This window comes from Nipponia nippon, unplaced genomic scaffold (genome assembly GCF_047370975.1).
Source record: "Nipponia nippon isolate SJK-2023a ecotype South Korea unplaced genomic scaffold, ASM4737097v1 scaffold_6, whole genome shotgun sequence".
Lineage (NCBI taxonomy): Eukaryota > Metazoa > Chordata > Aves > Pelecaniformes > Threskiornithidae > Nipponia > Nipponia nippon.
The window spans coordinates 80860481-80876643 of record NW_028262380.1 but is presented as its reverse complement, the minus strand read 5'-3'; the positions used below and the strand labels follow the sequence as shown (position 1 = coordinate 80876643).

General features: G+C 67.3%; 2 protein-coding genes across 2 annotated transcripts; both read right to left on the bottom strand.

Annotated features, from left to right (window-relative positions):
• Positions 1-1082: 1082 nt before the first annotated feature.
• DCTN6 (dynactin subunit 6) lies at positions 1083-3480 on the bottom strand. The gene is made up of 7 exons (XM_087737988.1): positions 3198-3480; positions 3061-3125; positions 2851-2956; positions 2175-2263; positions 1905-1952; positions 1584-1726; positions 1083-1477 (listed from the first exon to the last, which is right to left on the bottom strand). The coding sequence occupies exons 1-7, from the start codon at positions 3218-3220 to the stop codon at positions 1379-1381; spliced, it is 573 nt and encodes a 190-aa protein (XP_087594114.1). The 5' UTR covers positions 3221-3480; the 3' UTR covers positions 1083-1378.
• Positions 3481-7489: 4009 nt separating this feature from the next.
• On the bottom strand, positions 7490-13911 carry BTC (betacellulin). Its single transcript, XM_087736659.1, has 9 exons — positions 13806-13911; positions 11127-11222; positions 10707-10824; positions 10442-10588; positions 10051-10158; positions 9155-9951; positions 8836-8926; positions 8355-8572; positions 7490-7825 (listed from the first exon to the last, which is right to left on the bottom strand). Exons 1-5 carry the CDS (start codon positions 13873-13875, stop codon positions 10053-10055), a joined length of 537 nt encoding a protein of 178 aa, XP_087592785.1. The 5' UTR covers positions 13876-13911; the 3' UTR covers positions 7490-7825; positions 8355-8572; positions 8836-8926; positions 9155-9951; positions 10051-10052.
• Between the last annotated feature and the right edge of the window lie 2252 nt (positions 13912-16163).

The window sequence follows — 16163 nt, the reverse complement described above, 5'->3', positions numbered from 1 at the left end:
CGATTTACAGAGCAGAACCTCTTGTGCCGGGAGGGAGATGGAAACGAGCCGTGCCAGCTGGATTTGGGAGAGTGGGAAGCATTTGGCTACGAGGGCAGGTGGCCCTGAGAGGGAACCTAAAGTGCGGGGACCGATCTAGTTACCCAAATCTGCTGGAGCCTCTTGCTTTTTGGGGTCAATTCCCAGCAAAAGATTGTCTTATCTTTCAGAGATGTGTTTCATCTCCCATTGTTTTCCCTCTCCACGGGCATCTCCACAAAAAGCTTTGGCTGGGGCTGCTTGGGTGGGCTGGAGAGGCGGCGGCGGCGGCCGGGACAATATTCCCAGCCCTTATTTGGACTGGGCTTTGGGGAAGAGCTGCAGTTTCCCAGCTCTGCTGGACCCTGGGTTGGAATCGCAAAGCCAAAAAAATCGGTGGGTTTTTATTTTTTGGTATTCCTGCAACTGAACTCAGGGAGAAAATCCGATCGGCTCCGGCGGGCGCTGTGCCGCTTTTGTGCCTTGGCCTGTCCCACCTGAAACCCCTCATCCCAAACCAAAACCCCGTGTCCTGCAGCCCAGCTGGTACTCGGGGTTCCTCCGCGGGCGGTTGCTCCTCTTTTTCCTACAGGAATTTCTGCTCCAGCATCAATTTCATTCTGCGCTGAGACGAAACGTCAGGCTGCGCTGCACAAGGATAGAAGGGGAAGTTGGGAACAACATCCCTGGGGAATTTCGGGGGCCGGCTGGGAAGCGTGGCCGCGTCTGAAGCTCGGCTGCTGAGCGGAGGAGCTTCAGCTCCGCTCCAAAACCCTCTGGGAGGGAAGCTGGGCCAAGGAGAGAGGGGGACGCCGGCCTTGCAGCCTTTCCCACCCCACGATCCATGTGGATTCAGGGGTGTGGGGCCGGGACACCCCTCCCTCCGAGGAGCCCGGCTCTTCCCCGGTGTGGGCCCATCTCCCTCTGCCGCCAAGCCGGGGATGGAGCGGGGAGGCGGCCGCAGGGACGCGGGGCCGTGTCCCCAAGGAATGGCCGCAGGGCCATCAGGCCACCGGGGAGGGACAGGCGGTGATGTCAGCACTTGGATGATGGGGTACAGCACGCCTGACGCAGAAAGGACCACCGCCCCCCCTCGACGGAAGAGCGGGTGTCATTTTATTCCCCAAAACAAAGCAACGTACAATCGTTAGCGCGCGAGAGACAACAGATCCGCGGCCGGTCCGAGATGCTGGGCGGAATATAAATAAAGAACATGAATATGCAAGATTTTTTGTTTTTTTGTTTTTTTTTTTTTAAAAAAAAAAAAAAGATGGGATGAGGGACGCGGAGACCGGCCGCTTCCCGGGGCCGTGTACTGCTTCGCAGGAGCAGACCAAACCCCGCCGGCGGCAGAAGGCGCTCAGCTCTTGACAGGAGTGGACGCGGCCTTCGTGGTTTTCTTTAGGTGATGGTAGTTTGGCAAGATCTTCATCAGGAAATCCAGCTGCAGTGTCTGGGGCTGGAAACGGCGGGAGGGGAGGTCAGGCGGCGGCCCCGCCGCCATGGTGCGGGCAGCCCACGGAGGACGGGAGGGTGACGGCGCCTCACCCCCGCGTCGCACCCACCTGCGGCCGCTCGGTCTGGACGCGGCGGAGGCAGTCGGCCCCGTAGATGACGGTGTTTTCGGGGATCACCTCGTAGGTGTTGACGTTGCAGCAGGCCCCGATGATGCAGCCGCTGGTCAGGATCACGTTCCTGCCGACAAATGCTGCCAGAGAGAGCGAGGAATCCCCGTGAGAGGCGGGTTTTGTGTGAAAATCACAGCTTTGTGACAAGCTGTGGTTTGGTCTCAGCTACAGCACGACACCGCCACGTAATCCTCTGCTGCTCCCAGCGTCTACGAGAGCAAAATCTCACGTGGGCCAAGACGAGAAGCCGAGACTCACCTTTAGATTCGATGACGTTGTTATCTCCCACCTTCATTGCTTGGGAATCTGCGGGTCCGTGTTAAAGAAAACCGCACAACGTTTTGCTTTTATTTCAAAAGGTAAAACCCCGGTGGCGTTTTCAAACCACCGCCCCGGGCTGTTTACACTCCGCCAAGAGCCCCCACACGCCTCCCCTTGTACCGACCCGAAAGCGCGGTGCACCAGCCTGTCTGTCTGGTGTCCCGGGCTGTCTGTCTGTCTGTCTGTCTGACCGCGCAGCGAGGATACAACACCCGACTTCAAAAACATTGTTGGTGCCGATGACCATTGGTTTGGGCTCCACCTCCTCGCTCTCTGGCGTAATATTTTCCGGATACCTGCAAGACGAAAGAATCTATTTCCAGTTTTGAGATAACGAAGATAGCGTCCTGTTTGACGGCGAGAGGCTGAAGTCACGTCCATCCCATCCGACCCAGCCACATCGTCAGGGTTTTGAGGCCGCTTGCTATGGCGCGGAGTCTCTCGTTCTCAGGATTAGGATCCTTTTCCTCTGTCGGATGGAGAGGGATGCGCAGGGGGAAGACTTTTTACCTAGCCACAGTGCCACATGCTACATAAAAGTAGAAAGTTTGGGTGTTTTTTTTTTAAATTCTACCCCTCTGGAGGTTTTTAAGGCAACGCCTTGCTTCTTAAAGAGCTCCAAGCACAAGGTGACGTTTGACAAGACTGATAGGGGATCTGCGTCGCGATATCTCACAGAACACCGAGCCTCTGCGAACCCCATCCCGGGAACCCCAAACCAGCCCCCTCCCCATCCGACCTGGCTGTGAGGGACGCTGTTCATCAGCCAAGCCGTGCCGGGAGGGTTCGGGGTGTTGGGTGCCCTAAAATGAGGTGCTGGGCTGGGGAATGACCCCCCACCCGCCCCGGGAGCCCCGTGCCCACCGCCCGCCTCGGCGCTGACCCATTGATGATGAGGGCCTGCTCTTCGATCAGGTTGCCTTCCCCGATGACGATGGGTCCCGCTTCGGCGATGATCCTGGCTTTGGGATGGATCACCGTCCGGGGCCCTGCCGAGGAACAACCCGCCTTCACCCCACCGCCGGCCCCGACGCCCAGGACGGCGGAGACCGGGGGTGGGGACGGGGTCGGGGACACGACGACGGGACCTTACCGATGGTCACGTCCCCGCGGATCTCGCTCTCCACGCACACCACGGCCCCCGGCGCGATCTTCACGCTGCGGGAAGGGAGCGGGGTCGGTGAGGGGAAGGGGATGGGGGGGATCGTTACGGGGGGGACCGGCACTCACCTCTTCTGCACCTTCTCCGCCATGACGGCGCTGCTGGGTGGCGGCGGGAGGAGTGCGCCTGCGCTGGGCCGGGGGAAGGGCCGCGGGGGCTTGGGGGCGTGGGACTCGGCCCTGCGCTCTCCCCTGGGCGCGGGGGTCACGCGTGGGCGGCTCTTCCCACCCCGCCGCGGTCCGAAGGCAGCCGGGGTTTGCCCGGGGCTACCGACGGCTGGGCGGGCGGGCGGCCGGGCGCTAGGACCCCGCGGCCCATGGGCCGCCACGCCCCATGACCACGCCCCCGGCAGGGGCCGCCCCCCGCAGAGACTCCGCCCCCGGGTGGGGCGGGGCCCCAGGGCGCGTGCGCGGGGCGGGGCCTGCGGCGTTTTGGCCCCTGGTGGCCGCCATTTTCCCCTCCCGCCGCTTTCCTCCGTACCGGGGCGGGAGGCGCCGGGTCCCCGGGCGCGGGCAGCGGCGGCCCCGCGGACTGGGGGCGTCCGGCCCGGCCCTGCGCCGGGAGCCCCAGGTGCTCGGAGCCGCGGGGCGGTGTCCGCCCGCCCCAGGTGAGGAAGGAGGGGGGTCGACCGGGCCGGGAAGAAGGCCGAGGAGCGGGGGGAGCCGGGGCGTGGGGGCGAGCGGGGCTGCTGCAGCCCGGAGCCGCGGGACCCCGGCGGGGACGAGACGAGGAGCAGCCGCGTTTGTCGGGGCGCCGGGGAATAAAGCCCGGAGGGCCGGAGCCCGGCGCCCCCCGTCGTCGTCGTCGTGGTCGCCCGATCGAGACGCGGCCCCCCGGGGCCGGGCCCGCCCGCGGGTCCCCCCGGCCAGTTCCCAAGCACGGCCCGAGCCCGCCGGGGCTGCCGGGCTCCCTGACACCACACGCGGGGCTCGGCGGCGGGGCCCGGGGAGGCGGCCCCCGGCTCGGGGCCGGGTCTGGGTCTCGGAACCGGGCCCGCTCGTGGGTTTCCCCGCAGCGGGAGCCGGGCCGGTGGGGAGCGATCTCGGGGCTGCGAAGGGGAAGGGGCTGCTGGGGGTGCGGAGCCGGGGCCCGGGCAGCTCGGAGCCGGGCTCAGCCGGGGCTGAGGGACCGAGTCGTGTGGTGAGAGCCGGGCACAAGGGCTCGAAGCCCCGCAGTCCGGGCGCTGAGGGCTCGGAGAGGGAGGCCGAGCCCTGCGGTTTGGGACTTGCGAGCTCCTCGAGCGGCTCCGCACCAGACACCCGGTCCCGCGGCGTCGGGGCTCGAAAGCAGAGCCCGAGCCCTGCATTTGCCGGCCTGGCAACCGGGGGGGTGGGTGGGTTTGGGGGTTGGCAATGGAGAGCGAGTCCTGCGGTGGGGGCTCAGAAAGAGAGACTGAGTCGAGTGTCCTGAGGGCGGGGAACCGGGGCCTGAAACGGAGACCAAGTCCTGCGTTTCCCAGGCTTGGAAACGGGGTCCCGGGGCCTGAAGCTGAGACCAGAAGTCCTGCGTTTTCCAGACATGGAACCAGTCTCAATTTCAGGCTGTGGGAGCCTAAAAGTCCTGCGTTTCCCAGGCTTGGGGGGGACACAACCCTGGCTCACAGGGAACCGGGGCCTGAAACAGAGTCCAAGTCCTGCATTTTCCAGACATGGAACTGGGGGCCCAGGGCTTGAAACGGAGACCAAGTCCTGCGTTTCCCAGGCTTGGAACCAGGCTCATGGGGCCCAGAACTGAGACCAAGTCCTGTGTTTTCAGACTTGGAACCAGGCTCAGTTTCAGGCTCCGGGAGCCCAAGTCCTGTGTTTTCCAGGCTTGGACACAGCCGTGGGGGGGCACAACCCTGGCTCACAGGGAACCGGGGCCTGAAACGGAGTCTAAGTCCTGTGTTTTCCAGACTTGGAACCGGGGTCCCGGGGCCTGAAAGTGAGCCCAAGTCCTGTGTTTTCCAGGCTTGGACGCAGCCTTGGGGGGGGCACAACCCTGAATCCCTTGACTTTGGGAAAAGAGAGAGGCAGCGGTGGGGTTTGGGGGTGAGGAGCAGGCGGCTGGGGTGAGGTGAGCTGGGCACCTTCTCCCAGAGACCCAGCCCTGCCTTTGGGGCTCAGCACCAGGCTCCTGTGGCCACTGGGGGGGCTCAGCACCAGGCTCATGTGGCCATTGGGGGGGGCCTAAAAGCAGAGTCTTGTGCTTGTGGGGCTTCAGAGCAGCCTCACTCAGGCCCTTTGGGGTTTGAGACCAAGTCCTGCGTTTGTGGAGCGTGAAAGCAGGCTCCGCGGGGCCGTCCTTGAAGGTGTTGAGAAACGAGACCAAGTCCTGCGTTTTGGGGCCCAGGCACTCAGTCCGTGGTGCGTTTTGGGGCTGGGAAGCCGGCTCCTGGGGCCGGGTTCGGGGCCCAGGCCCAGAGCCCAAGCCCGGTGTTTTGGTGCTTGGGAAGCAGAGCCCAAGCCCGGCGTTGCTGGGCTCAGAGCCGGCGCGGGGGCTTTGGGGCCCGGCCCGGGGCTAGGATCCGTCCCCGTGTCGGGGGCTGGAGCCGGCGCCGCCGCTTGGGGAGCCGCGCCGCCCCTTGCCCTCCCCGGGCCGCTCCCGGCCGGCGCTGAGGGGCTCGGGCGCCCGGTGCGGCCGTGCCCGGGCAGCCGGTGCCGGGCGAGCCCCGGCGGTTCCCGGCCTCCGTTCGGGCTCTGCGCGGAGCCGCCGGCGCCTCCTCCGTGCCCCCGGCAGAGCCCCGGCGAGAGCGGGGCGGGAAGGCGGGACTTGGGCCGCCGGTGTCCGCTGCCGGCCCGGGGCAGCTCCCGGCCCCGGAGCGCGGCTCCTCCCGCCCCGGCGCCGGGACGGGGCCCGTGGGGCCGGGCTCGGGGCTCCGGGGGCTCGGGAGAGGCCGGGCCCAAGGCGCTGCCGCGGTCCTCCGGCCCCGGGCCCCGCACCGCGCCCGCCCGTCCGCGGAGAGGTGGGCAGCGGCCAGGGGCAGCGGCAGGGCCCCGGCTCCGCGCACCCGCGAGGCCCAGGCCCGGTCCCGGCCTCACCGGCCCCGGGCTCGGCTCCACACCGGCCCGGAGAAGCCCCCGCGCCGCGCCCGGCTCCGTCCCCGTCCTCGCGTCCCGAGCGAGGGGCCCCGCCCGGCGCCCCCGCCCCGCTACCGGCGTCCGCCGCGGTCGGTGCCGGCGCCCGTCTGGCGGCGGCGGAGTAGGCGCGTGCGCGGGGCGGGGCCTGAGCGCGCGTGCGCGGGGCGGGGCCTGTGCCAGGTGCGGCGGACGAGGGGGCGTGGTCTGTAACGAGGGGGCGGGGCTGGGCCCAGGTGCGGCGGACGAGGGGGCGTGGTCTGTAACGAGGGGGCGGGGCTAGGCCCAGGGGCGCGGCGGGCGGTGCCCGGGGCGCGTGCGCGGGGCGTGGCCCGTGCCAGGTGCGGGGGCGGGCGGTGGCCGGGGCGCGTGCGCGGGGCGGGGCCGAGCAGATTTGAGCCCCGGCGGCGGCCGCGCGCCCCCTTTTCTCGTTCCCCCCCGGTGGCGCCGCCCGCGGCCCCGGGGCGGCAGCGGCCGGGCCGGGCTCCCCCGGCGGGGCCAGGTGAGGCGCGGGGGGCTCGGCCCGCGGGAGCCGCAGGGCCCGGCCGGGGCCGCGGGAGCCGGGGCCCGTGAGGCCGGGGCCGGGAGCGGCGGAGCCGCGGCCGAGCAGCGGGGAAGGGGCGTCGGGGGAGCGGGGTTTCTCGGGGCCGGGGTTTCTCGGGGCGGCGGCGGCGGCCGCGCTGGCGGCGGCTCCGCGGAGCAGCCGCGTTTGTCGGGGCGCCGGGGAATAAAGCCCGGAGGGCCGGAGCCCGGCGCCCCCCCCGTCGTCGTCGTCGTCGTCGTGGTCGCCCGATGCAGACGCGGCCCCCCGGGGGCGGGCCCGCCCGCGGGTCCCCCCGGCCAGTTCCCAAGCACGGCCCGAGCCCGCCGGGGCTGCCGGGCTCCCTGACACCACACGCGGGGCTGGGGGCGCGGGGCTGCGGAGCCGGGGGTCTGGGGGCCGGGGGGGAGCCCCGGTGCTGCCTGCGCGGGGCTGGGGCAGAGGCCTGGGGGTTTGGGCCCAGAAACGCAGCCCCCGTCGGCTGTTTCTGGGGCCAAACCCGGGGCTGGGGCTGGGGCCGGGGCTGGGGGGGAGGCGGGCGGGCGCTGGGGGGCGGGCAGGGTGCGTGGGCCCCCACCGGAGGTGGGGGTCCGGTCGCGGTGCGTGGGCCCCTGCCGGAGGCGGGGGTCCGGTCGCGGTGGTCCCCGAAGCGCGGGAGGCTGGCATGCACCAGGCCGAATTAAACGTCTGAGATAGTCTCTGGGGCGAAAAGCGCTTTTCACACCCCCGGCGCGGGGACTGACCAACAACCAGACACTGGGCGTACAGTTATGACATTTATTATCCATATGCAAGTGCTGACAGTGATTGATTTACGACCTGGTCCAAAGCCAAGATCGCATTAACAAGCACAAGCCCCAAGGGGCTGGAGAGGAGCTGGTGCTGGAACCAACTGGAACTGGAGCCCAAAACCAACTGGAGATGAGACTGGACTGGGACAGGAGCCGCAAATAAGCCAGAGGAGATGAAACCCAACTGGAGTCTGGAACGAGCTGGAGCCGTCCTTGAGCCGGAACCACAGCTGAACTGGAGCTGAAACTTCCCAGAGCCATCCATGAACTGGATCCACAAATGAGCTGGAGCCGTCCACAAGCTGGACCTGGAACCAGAGCAGAAACAAACTGGTACAGAAACAAACAGGAACCACAAATGAACTGGAGCCATCCGTGAGCTGGACCTGAAGGCGCAGATGAACTGGGGCAGAAACGAGCAACCTGAAGCTGCAAACAGGTCCAGCTCACGGACAGCTCCAGCCTGAAACGAACTGGAGCTGAAACTGTCCAGAGCCGTCCATGTGCTGGAGTGGCAATGAAATGGAGCTGCAAAGGAGCTGGACCTGAAACCTGTACAGAAATAAACAGGAGCCAAAACTGAACGGGAGCCGTGCGTGAGCTGGCCCTGAAATGACGGAAAGGTGCAAATGAGCTGGAGCCGCAGAGGAACTGGAGCTGAAAACAAACTGGAGCAGAAACGGCCAACCTGAAGCTGCAGATAGGCTGGAGCCGTCCATGAGCTGGAGCCAAAACTGAACTGGAGCCGGGCCTGACACAAAGGGGAGCCCCAACCAACAAACCAACCAAACCAAAGCAAACAGGAGCCCAAACCGAGCTGGACCCCAAACAACTGACCTGGAGCCGAGCTGGAGCCGCGCAGTCGCAGCAGCGTCTTGCCCAGAGCCAAGATCGTTTTACCAAGCACAAGCTGGAATGGAGAAGCTGGGGCCGGAGGAGCTGAAACCAACTGGAATCTGGAACGAGCTGGGAGCAGGAACGAGCTGGAGCCGACCACGAGCTGGAGCCGAAAGCAGAGCAGAAAGAGACTGGAGCCGTCCGTCCTTGAGCTGGACCTGGAGGCAAAGCCCAACGGGAGCCGTGCGTGAGCTGGGCCTGAAACCAGAGCAGAGAAAGCGGCGCAGAAACAGACGGGAGCCCCGGCTGAAGCGGGGCTGACGCGGGCTGGGCCCGCAGGCGGGGGGGCAGCGGCAAAAGGAGCCGGGGCCAAGGTGAAGCCGCCAGCGGAGCTGGAGCAGGAGCAGGAGCAGAGGGGCCCGAGCAAACGGGACCCGGGAGCGGAGCGGGGCCCAAACACCCGGGGGCCCAAGCGACCGACCTGGAGGCGGCTTCTACCGGGGCCCCGCACCCGCGGCGGCTCCGGGCCGGGGCTCCTCCGTCCGCGCCCGTCCGTGTCCGTCGGTCCCTGCCTGGGGAGAGCCGTGGGGCAGCCGGGGCTGCCGGCGGCACGGCAGGGCCCGGCCCAGCGAGCCCCGGCGCTGCTGCCCCGCGGCCCCCGGGCACGGGCGGCTCTGCCCGGCCCGGAGCCGGGGCTTCGGGCAGCGGCCCCCGCCCTCCCCGTGCCCCGGCCGCCCCGCCGGCCCCGGGAGCCCAGCGCCCCGCTCCGCCCCGCTCGGCCACCGCCCCGGGGCACTCACCTCACCGGGCACGGCCTCCCCGCGGGGGCCTCGGGCCCCGCTCCTCGCTCGTCCCCCGGCTCCGGCAGAGGCGGCACCGGCGCTCTCCTTCCCCGGCAGCTGCCCGCGGGCCGGGCGCGGAGCGGAGCTTCAGGCAGCCCCTACCGGGCAGCGGCCGGGGCCCCCGCCCCGGAGCCCGGCAGCGGGGGGGGCAGAAGGGAGGGAACGGCCCCGCTCCGCCCAGTTTCGCCCCGGTTTGCCCCCGTTTCCCCCCGGTTTCCGTTACCCGGCCCCATCCCGAGGCTGCGAAGCCGCCCGGGACCGCGGGAGCCGGGAGCGGAGCCGGGACCCCGCTGCCGCCGCCGCCTCGCGCTGCCCGGCGGCGGTGCCGGAACTGCGGCGCCCCCTGGCGGCCGCGCGGGGGTTTTGAAGCCTCCGGGGCCGCCGCGCACCTGCTCCGCACGGCGGCGCCCTCTGGCGGACGCGAGGCGGCACCGCAGCCCCCCCCTCCACCCGGTACCGGTACCGGTGGGGGCTTCTCCCCCCCGCCCCCCCCCCCCCGCGGCCGGGCCCCCCCATCTCGGAGGGAGGCAAATTGGCGGGAAAATGTCGCTGGTGGGGGCGCGGAATTTGGGGAGCGCAGCAGCAGGGCTGGGCCTGACCCCCCGCTGGTGGGGGGGTGACGGCGAGAGGGGCCCGTAAGGAGACGTGGACACCGTTCCGTCACCCCTTTATTCAAGCCGCTGTAAATTTTAGCCCTCGCCCATCGAGCCAGCCGGTGCCGCCGTCCGGGACCCGCCTGCAGGTACCTGGAGCTCCTGCGGGGAGAGGGGACGTCTTCGGCCTCAGCCACCATCCCCGGGGGGGGGGGTCTCCCGTCACCCCGGGCTCGGCCGCCCCCCCCCGGCCCCTCACACCTTCACGCGATGCCTGTCTCCAGCACGTCCTCGCTTTTGGAAGGCAAATTCTTATTTAACGTCTCCATCTCTTCTGCCTTTCTCTTCCTACGCTGCTTCCGACAGTGGCTTGGGGGGGGGGGTAATAATTAAAACAAAACAAAACAAGAAAGCAGAATGAGGCGTCGCAGCCGTGCTGCTCTTCCTCCCTCCACTTTCACCTGGGTGGGATCGCACGTGGTTTCCCGCTCCGAAGCCGTGCCCCGTGCGCCTCCCAGCACCCTCAGAGGCCGTCTCCCACCTGAACAGGCCAGCCCAAATTCAACCTGCCCCGAGCCGGCGGAACTGGGCAGGATTCCCTCCCAATCCGGGGCTGCCCCTTCCCTTCCCGCCCCGTCCCCCCGCCACGTACTGGCTGCAGAGGCAGGCGCAGACGATGAGGATGATGAGGGTGACGATGGCGGCGATCAAGGAGATGATCACGATCTGGCCCCGGTCGCCTCGCAGGTAGAAGATGTCCACCTTCTCGCAGCGAGACCCCGTGTAGCCTCGCTCGCACCTGCCCCGCGGCACAGGGGAGGGGTCCAAAAAACCGCCACGGTGCCCGTGCCCCGCTCCTCCCGCGCGCCCGGGGAGGACGGGCAGGTGCTGCCGCGTCCCCACCAGCGGTGACTTACACGCAAGCCGGCGCCTTCTCGGCCACGAGGAAGCGGCATCTCCCTTTGATGCAGTAGTGCTTGTACTCCTCCGGGCACCTGGAGAAGTGACCCTGCCGCCTCAGCTGCGTCACGTTCCCTGGGGGTGACAAGGACAAAGAAATCCCCCCGCGGGGGTTACGGTTCTGCCCGGAGGCCACAGCATCCCGAGGCTGGTCCATCCCCACGGCAGGTCCGAGCCTGGCCAGCTGCAAAGAGCCACCGGCACATGTGTCCTTGGCCGTGGCGTGCCAGCCCTGGCCGCTTCCCAGCTCGCTGGATGCCACATGGCTACGTTAGACAAAACACCCTGCCCGTCCTCCATCCCGGCCCTGTCCCCCGCACCACCCAGCTCCCGTCCAACTCCACCGACTTCCCCGAGCATCCTCCTCCCTGCCTTACCCGTGCAGCTCTCGGCCACGCCGCAAGCGAGCCCCTCCGTGCCGTGGCCGGCGGTGACGTTGGCATCGGCACCCACACAACGGAAAAACGCCAAGCCTGAAACGCAGCGGAGGCGGATGAGAGGGGGAGCCCGGCCAGAGCCCCGGCATCACCACCACCGCCCCACCGCAGCCGCTCTCCCGGCCCCTGCTGCAGGGAGGGGACCGGCAAAGGGCTCCGCAGCTGCGCCCACGGCCCCCCCTTCCCTGGCAGCATCGGCTTTTCCCCAGGGGCGAGGAGAAGGGGAAGCGGGTCCCCGCCTGCCTCCTCCACCCACCAACGCCCCAGCATGAGGGTCCGGGAGCCAGCGGGGCGGCTTTTGGGTGGCATGGGCAGCCAGCAGCCCCTTTGCCCAGGGAGGATGCGGGGAGGGACCCCCAGGGAGGTCCGGCTCGCTGCACTGCCCTTTTGGAAGAGCCTGGGTTTCAGGGCTGCAGAAAAACACACCGGCTGTGGGAGCAAGGAGATGGCAGCGCCGCAATTCAGCACCCACCGAAGCCCAGTTGCTTCCAGCGTGCAAGCGCTAAATCCCATTGCAACATCACTCACTGCTGTACGGGGGCATGCGATGCCCGGCACAAACCGAGCAGGTAAAAGGGTGACTGTGCTCGCCGTGGCCAAGGGACGAAGCCGAGGGCCAGCTCAGCCCAGGCACGTCCCGGTGGTGGTAACCGGATCGCTGGCATACCAGCACTGACTCAGCACAGCCCTGCTCCCAGCCCGGCCCTCCCCAGGGATTCACCCCACTGTGGTGGCACCCAGGGGAGCGGGGACAGGTCCTGCCTGATGGGGCAGGGCACTGGGTGGCTCCCCCGAGGGTGGCACGCCAAGGTGGGGGGTGTTTCCATCCCGAGTGGGTGCACTTTGCAGCTCAGTCATACCAAGGCCTCCCAGAGAGCGGGGAATTTGGGCAGCCTCGTCCCCCAGTTTTCCCATCCGGCCCTTCGGCACCCTGGCAGCAGCGGTGGGGGCTGCCTGGGCAAGCCTCCAGTGTCCCCCCCCGTCCCACGGCAGAGACGTTCCCAGTACACCCGTCCCTCCTGGCTATATATAGCCACCGCCGCGCTAACGACGTGCTTTGGGTAACAGAGCTGCAACGAGGCCGGGGCTGAGCCTCCACCGGGGCTTCCCCACCAGCGAGCATCCCCTCCCTCACCAAAAGAGCTTGGTGGGAAAGGGACGGATCCCACCACCCAGTTGGGCCCAGGCAGTGGGGTGGGAGCCAGGGGATGAGCCACGGGGCGGCTGCTCCCCCTAGGAACCAGCTGCGGGCGGCTTGGGCACGCGGCGGCGCAGGGCGGGAGGCTGACTTCACCCCCGGTGACCGAGTTCGCAGCTCGGCATGGAAAGATCCCCACCAAGATGAGATCCCCACCCTTATTGCAACCAGATGCAGAGCTTTGGCATCCTCCAGGCTGGCAGCCCCTTGGCGAGGACTGCCCGGCGGCACCGCCAGCTCGGAGGGCGGGGGGTTTGCCTCCCCGACACCCAGACCTCAGCACCCAAGAGCTGTGGGTGCAAAGCAACCTCATGTCTTTGATGCACAGAGAGCCTGGCTCTGCTCTCTAAGGCTGCATCCTTCCCTGAGCAGCTGGACATAACCCAGAAAAGCACCCCAAACACCGCATTACTTTGCCATAACGCCCCCCACGCTCCCCTGGGAAAGCCCAAATTGCAGGAGAGCAACCACCCAGGGCATTCCCTGGCCTGATGGGCATCCCAGCCCCAAAACACATCGGCCACCCTTGATTTCACCCTGCCAGCACAGGTTTGGCAGGTTTTGCCGAGCGCTGTCACCAGCCCTGTCAAAGGGCCAAACCCAAACTGCTCCCGGCGGAGGGGAAGGCTCCCCCGAAAGCCCGGGGCTGGCACGCTCTGCCAGGGGGTATTGCCAAGCCCGGCTGATGTTCAGCCCTACCTGTGGTTATCTCCTGCCAGCCCTGAGCAGGCAGCTTTGCCCACTTCCCCTGCACTTAGGAACTCACACGGGGACGCTCATGCACTTGCGGGCTCCCCCCGCATCCCTGGCACTGCCAAGGATGGCAAGACACTGATACCGGGGCATCCATGAGCAGTGTCCCATCAACAGGTGGGAAAAGCATCCCAGCCCCGCTCCAGGGTCCAGCCAGGACACCCTGGCCCCAAGGGATTCAGAGCCAAGCCGGCACAGGCATGGGGTAGCACTGGGAGGGGATGGTGGGGAGTACTGGGATGGGAACTGGGGGCACATGGGATGGGTGCAGGGAAGCGTGGGGGAGCACAGGGCCAGGATTGGGTAAACACCAGGCTGGACACAGGGGAAGGAGCGGGATGGGATTGTCAGGGGGACACAGGGAGTCACTGGGATGGGACTGGAGAAACAGCAGGGTGGGCACGGCGAGCGCTGGGATGGGACAGGGCCAGTATCGGGATGGGGTGGGACGGGGGGGATACAGGGGATCAGCACCGGGGGAGCAGCGGGATGGGATGGGGCAGCACCGGGACAGGCACGGGGGAGCAGCGGGATCGGACCGGGAGGCAGGTGGAGGATCACCGGCGTGGGACCGGGAAGCAGCAGGCTGGGACAGGGGCAGCACCGGGACCAGCCCGGGCTGGGACAGAGAGAGGACGGGGCCGGGAGCGGGGGACCCCCGTGCTTACCGGAGGCGAGGGCCAGGCAGAGCAGCAGGGTACCGGGGCCGCCGCCCGGGGCCGGGGCCGCCGCCTCCATGCGCGCCGCCGCCTGCCCCGGTGCCCGGCGGCTGCGGCGGGGCGGGCCGCGGCGGGACGGGGGCGGCCGCTGCCAGCCCCGCCGCCCTCCTCCTCCTCCTCCTCCTCCAGCTGCCTGGATCCTACCCCGCCGGAGGCATCCCTTGGCGGCCCGGGGGTGCCCCCCCGCTCCAGCACCCCCTCCCCACGCGTGTCCCCCCCACGCGTGTCCCCCCCAGGCATTAACCACGCCTGCCCAGGAGCAGCCAGCGCAGGAGGCGTCGAGCAAATGCCTCGCCCCAGTCATCCCTGGGGATTCGGGGAGCGAGAGGGACTCCCGCCATCCCACTCTCCCGCTTTCCCAGCGGGGCTCTGGGCGTTCCCGTCCCCGAAGGGACGGAGGGCGTGCGGCCGGAGCCCAGCCTCACCTCCCCAGAGCTATTTATCCCTGGCCAGCACGATTATGAAAAGGGAGATTTATTCATAGCGAGCTGCTAATAAAAAACCCTCCCAAAGCCCTTGGCAGGGAATGACGGCAGCTACAAATTATTTTGCGAGGGGCTGTGCCTTGGCACAAGCCTTCTGCACGCTGGCCTTGGGGTTTTTTTTTGGCCTTGGGGTGGCTGGGAGGATGTTTCTGGTCCCCCGAGGAGGAGGAGAGCCCCGCGGGGGTGAAGGTGTCCCCCGGGATGCTGGCACGTCCCCTCCTGGCATCTGGGGATGCTCAGTAGGGATGCGGTGCCATGAGCTGATGCTGTCCTGGCCCCAAGGGAAGCAAAAGAGCTCTGCCCAGCAAAGAGGAGTGCAGGCAGGGAGGGGTGGCAGGGCTGCTGCCTGCTCGATGTCATTACAGGCATGAAATAAGGGGGGGGGGGGGGCGGGAAATGAAAGACTGGAAAGAACGGGTGACCTCAAACCGCAAGCTGGCAGCTATTAATGCAAGTGCTGGCAGCCACCCAGCCATGCCATTTGGCCACCGGCCAGGGGGTGAGCGAGCTCCCGTGGCCCCGGCCAGCCAAAAAATCCATCCGCAAGCTCCGCTCCGGCACGTCAGTACTGCCAGCCCCTTGGCTCGCAGCCACCCCAGCTCCTGGCCGGCAGTGGGGGGGAAAGCCCAGCCCTGGACCCCCAAAAGCAGGCAGGGTTTGCTAAACCACCAGAGAAACATTGCAAAGCTCTGGTGGGGACAGCGGGGACTTGGGCAAGACCAGGGAAACCGGCGGCTGGTACCTGGACGTGGCACGGGGCCACCCAAGAGGAGCTGGCTTCATCCTGGTGGGGCAGACAAACGCAGGGAGCAGGCAGCAAAAGTCCTTGTGTCCATCAAAAGAAAACAGTCTCCCTCTGGCATCCTTCATACCTGCATAAAACTGGGGAGAAAAAGCATTTTGGCGAGAGTTTAAAAGAGCTGGAGCCCCAAGGCAGATGTCACCAGAGGCAATGGTTTCCGTTCTCCAGTAGGAACGGGGAAGGGCTGGCAGAAGGTGTCTCCAAAAAGGGACCTCTCGCTGGCCGTATGTCCTCTGCTCTCGCTGTCACCACGAGTATCGCACCTTCCCTGGGGGAGGCCCAGGGGCCGGTGTGGGCAGGCAGATGTCACCCCCAGGTGTGGCCAGGCAGAGCTGGCCATGCCATGGTGACCAGGCAGGTGTGGCCCTGCCAATGAGACCAGGCAGGGGTGACCATACCAATGAGACCAGGCAGAGGTGGCCAGGCAGTTGAGACCAGGCAGATGAGACCAGGCAGAAGTGACCAGGCAAAGGTGGCCCTGCAGAGGTGACCATGCCGATGAGACCAGGCAGATGTGACCAGGCAGAGGTGGCCCTGCTGAGGTGACCATGCTGATGAGACCAAGCAGGGGTGACCACGCTGATGAGACGAGGCAGAGGTGGTCCTGCTGAGGTGACCATGCCGATGAGACCAGGCAGAGGTGGCCTTGCTGAGGTGGCCATGCCCAGTCCAGGCAGAGGTGGCCAGCAGATGGCAGCTGGAGCTCGAGGACGGTGGCTGGCAGAGACTTTCAAGGCCTCCCACAGCCCAGCCCTTGCCACCCCAGCACCCAGCTCAGGCGTGGGGTTTGCACCCAATGCCACGGTGAGGAGCGTCGGCCTCCTCCTGCCCATGGACACACGCAGCACCTTCTGCAAAAGAAAGTCAAAAAAAGGATGGGAGAGCAGTGGCAGGGAAATTATCACGCAGTTCCCACGGCACCAAGTTCCTGTGGTGATAACAGCATTAGTTTTCCTCCTCCCAAGCATAGGAAAGGTTTCAAGGAGAGCTGAGATGCCGATGCCACCCAACGTATGGCAA

Coding starts and splice junctions, on each gene's coding strand:
- BTC (XM_087736659.1), bottom strand. CDS start 13,875: ATGGAGGCGGCGGCCCCGGCCCCGGGCGGCGGCCCCGGTACCCTGCTG. Junction 11,223..13,805: donor CTGCCTGGCCCTCGCCTCCG/GTAAGCACGGGG, acceptor GCTGCGTTTCAG/GCTTGGCGTTTTTCCGTTGT. Junction 10,159..10,441: donor TGCGCCTGCCTCTGCAGCCA/GTACGTGGCGGG, acceptor CCCCCCCCCAAG/CCACTGTCGGAAGCAGCGTA.
- DCTN6 (XM_087737988.1), bottom strand. CDS start 3,220: ATGGCGGAGAAGGTGCAGAAGAG. Junction 3,126..3,197: donor GCGGAGAAGGTGCAGAAGAG/GTGAGTGCCGGT, acceptor CCCTTCCCGCAG/CGTGAAGATCGCGCCGGGGG. Junction 1,953..2,174: donor TGTTTTTGAAGTCGGGTGTT/GTATCCTCGCTG, acceptor ACGGACCCGCAG/ATTCCCAAGCAATGAAGGTG.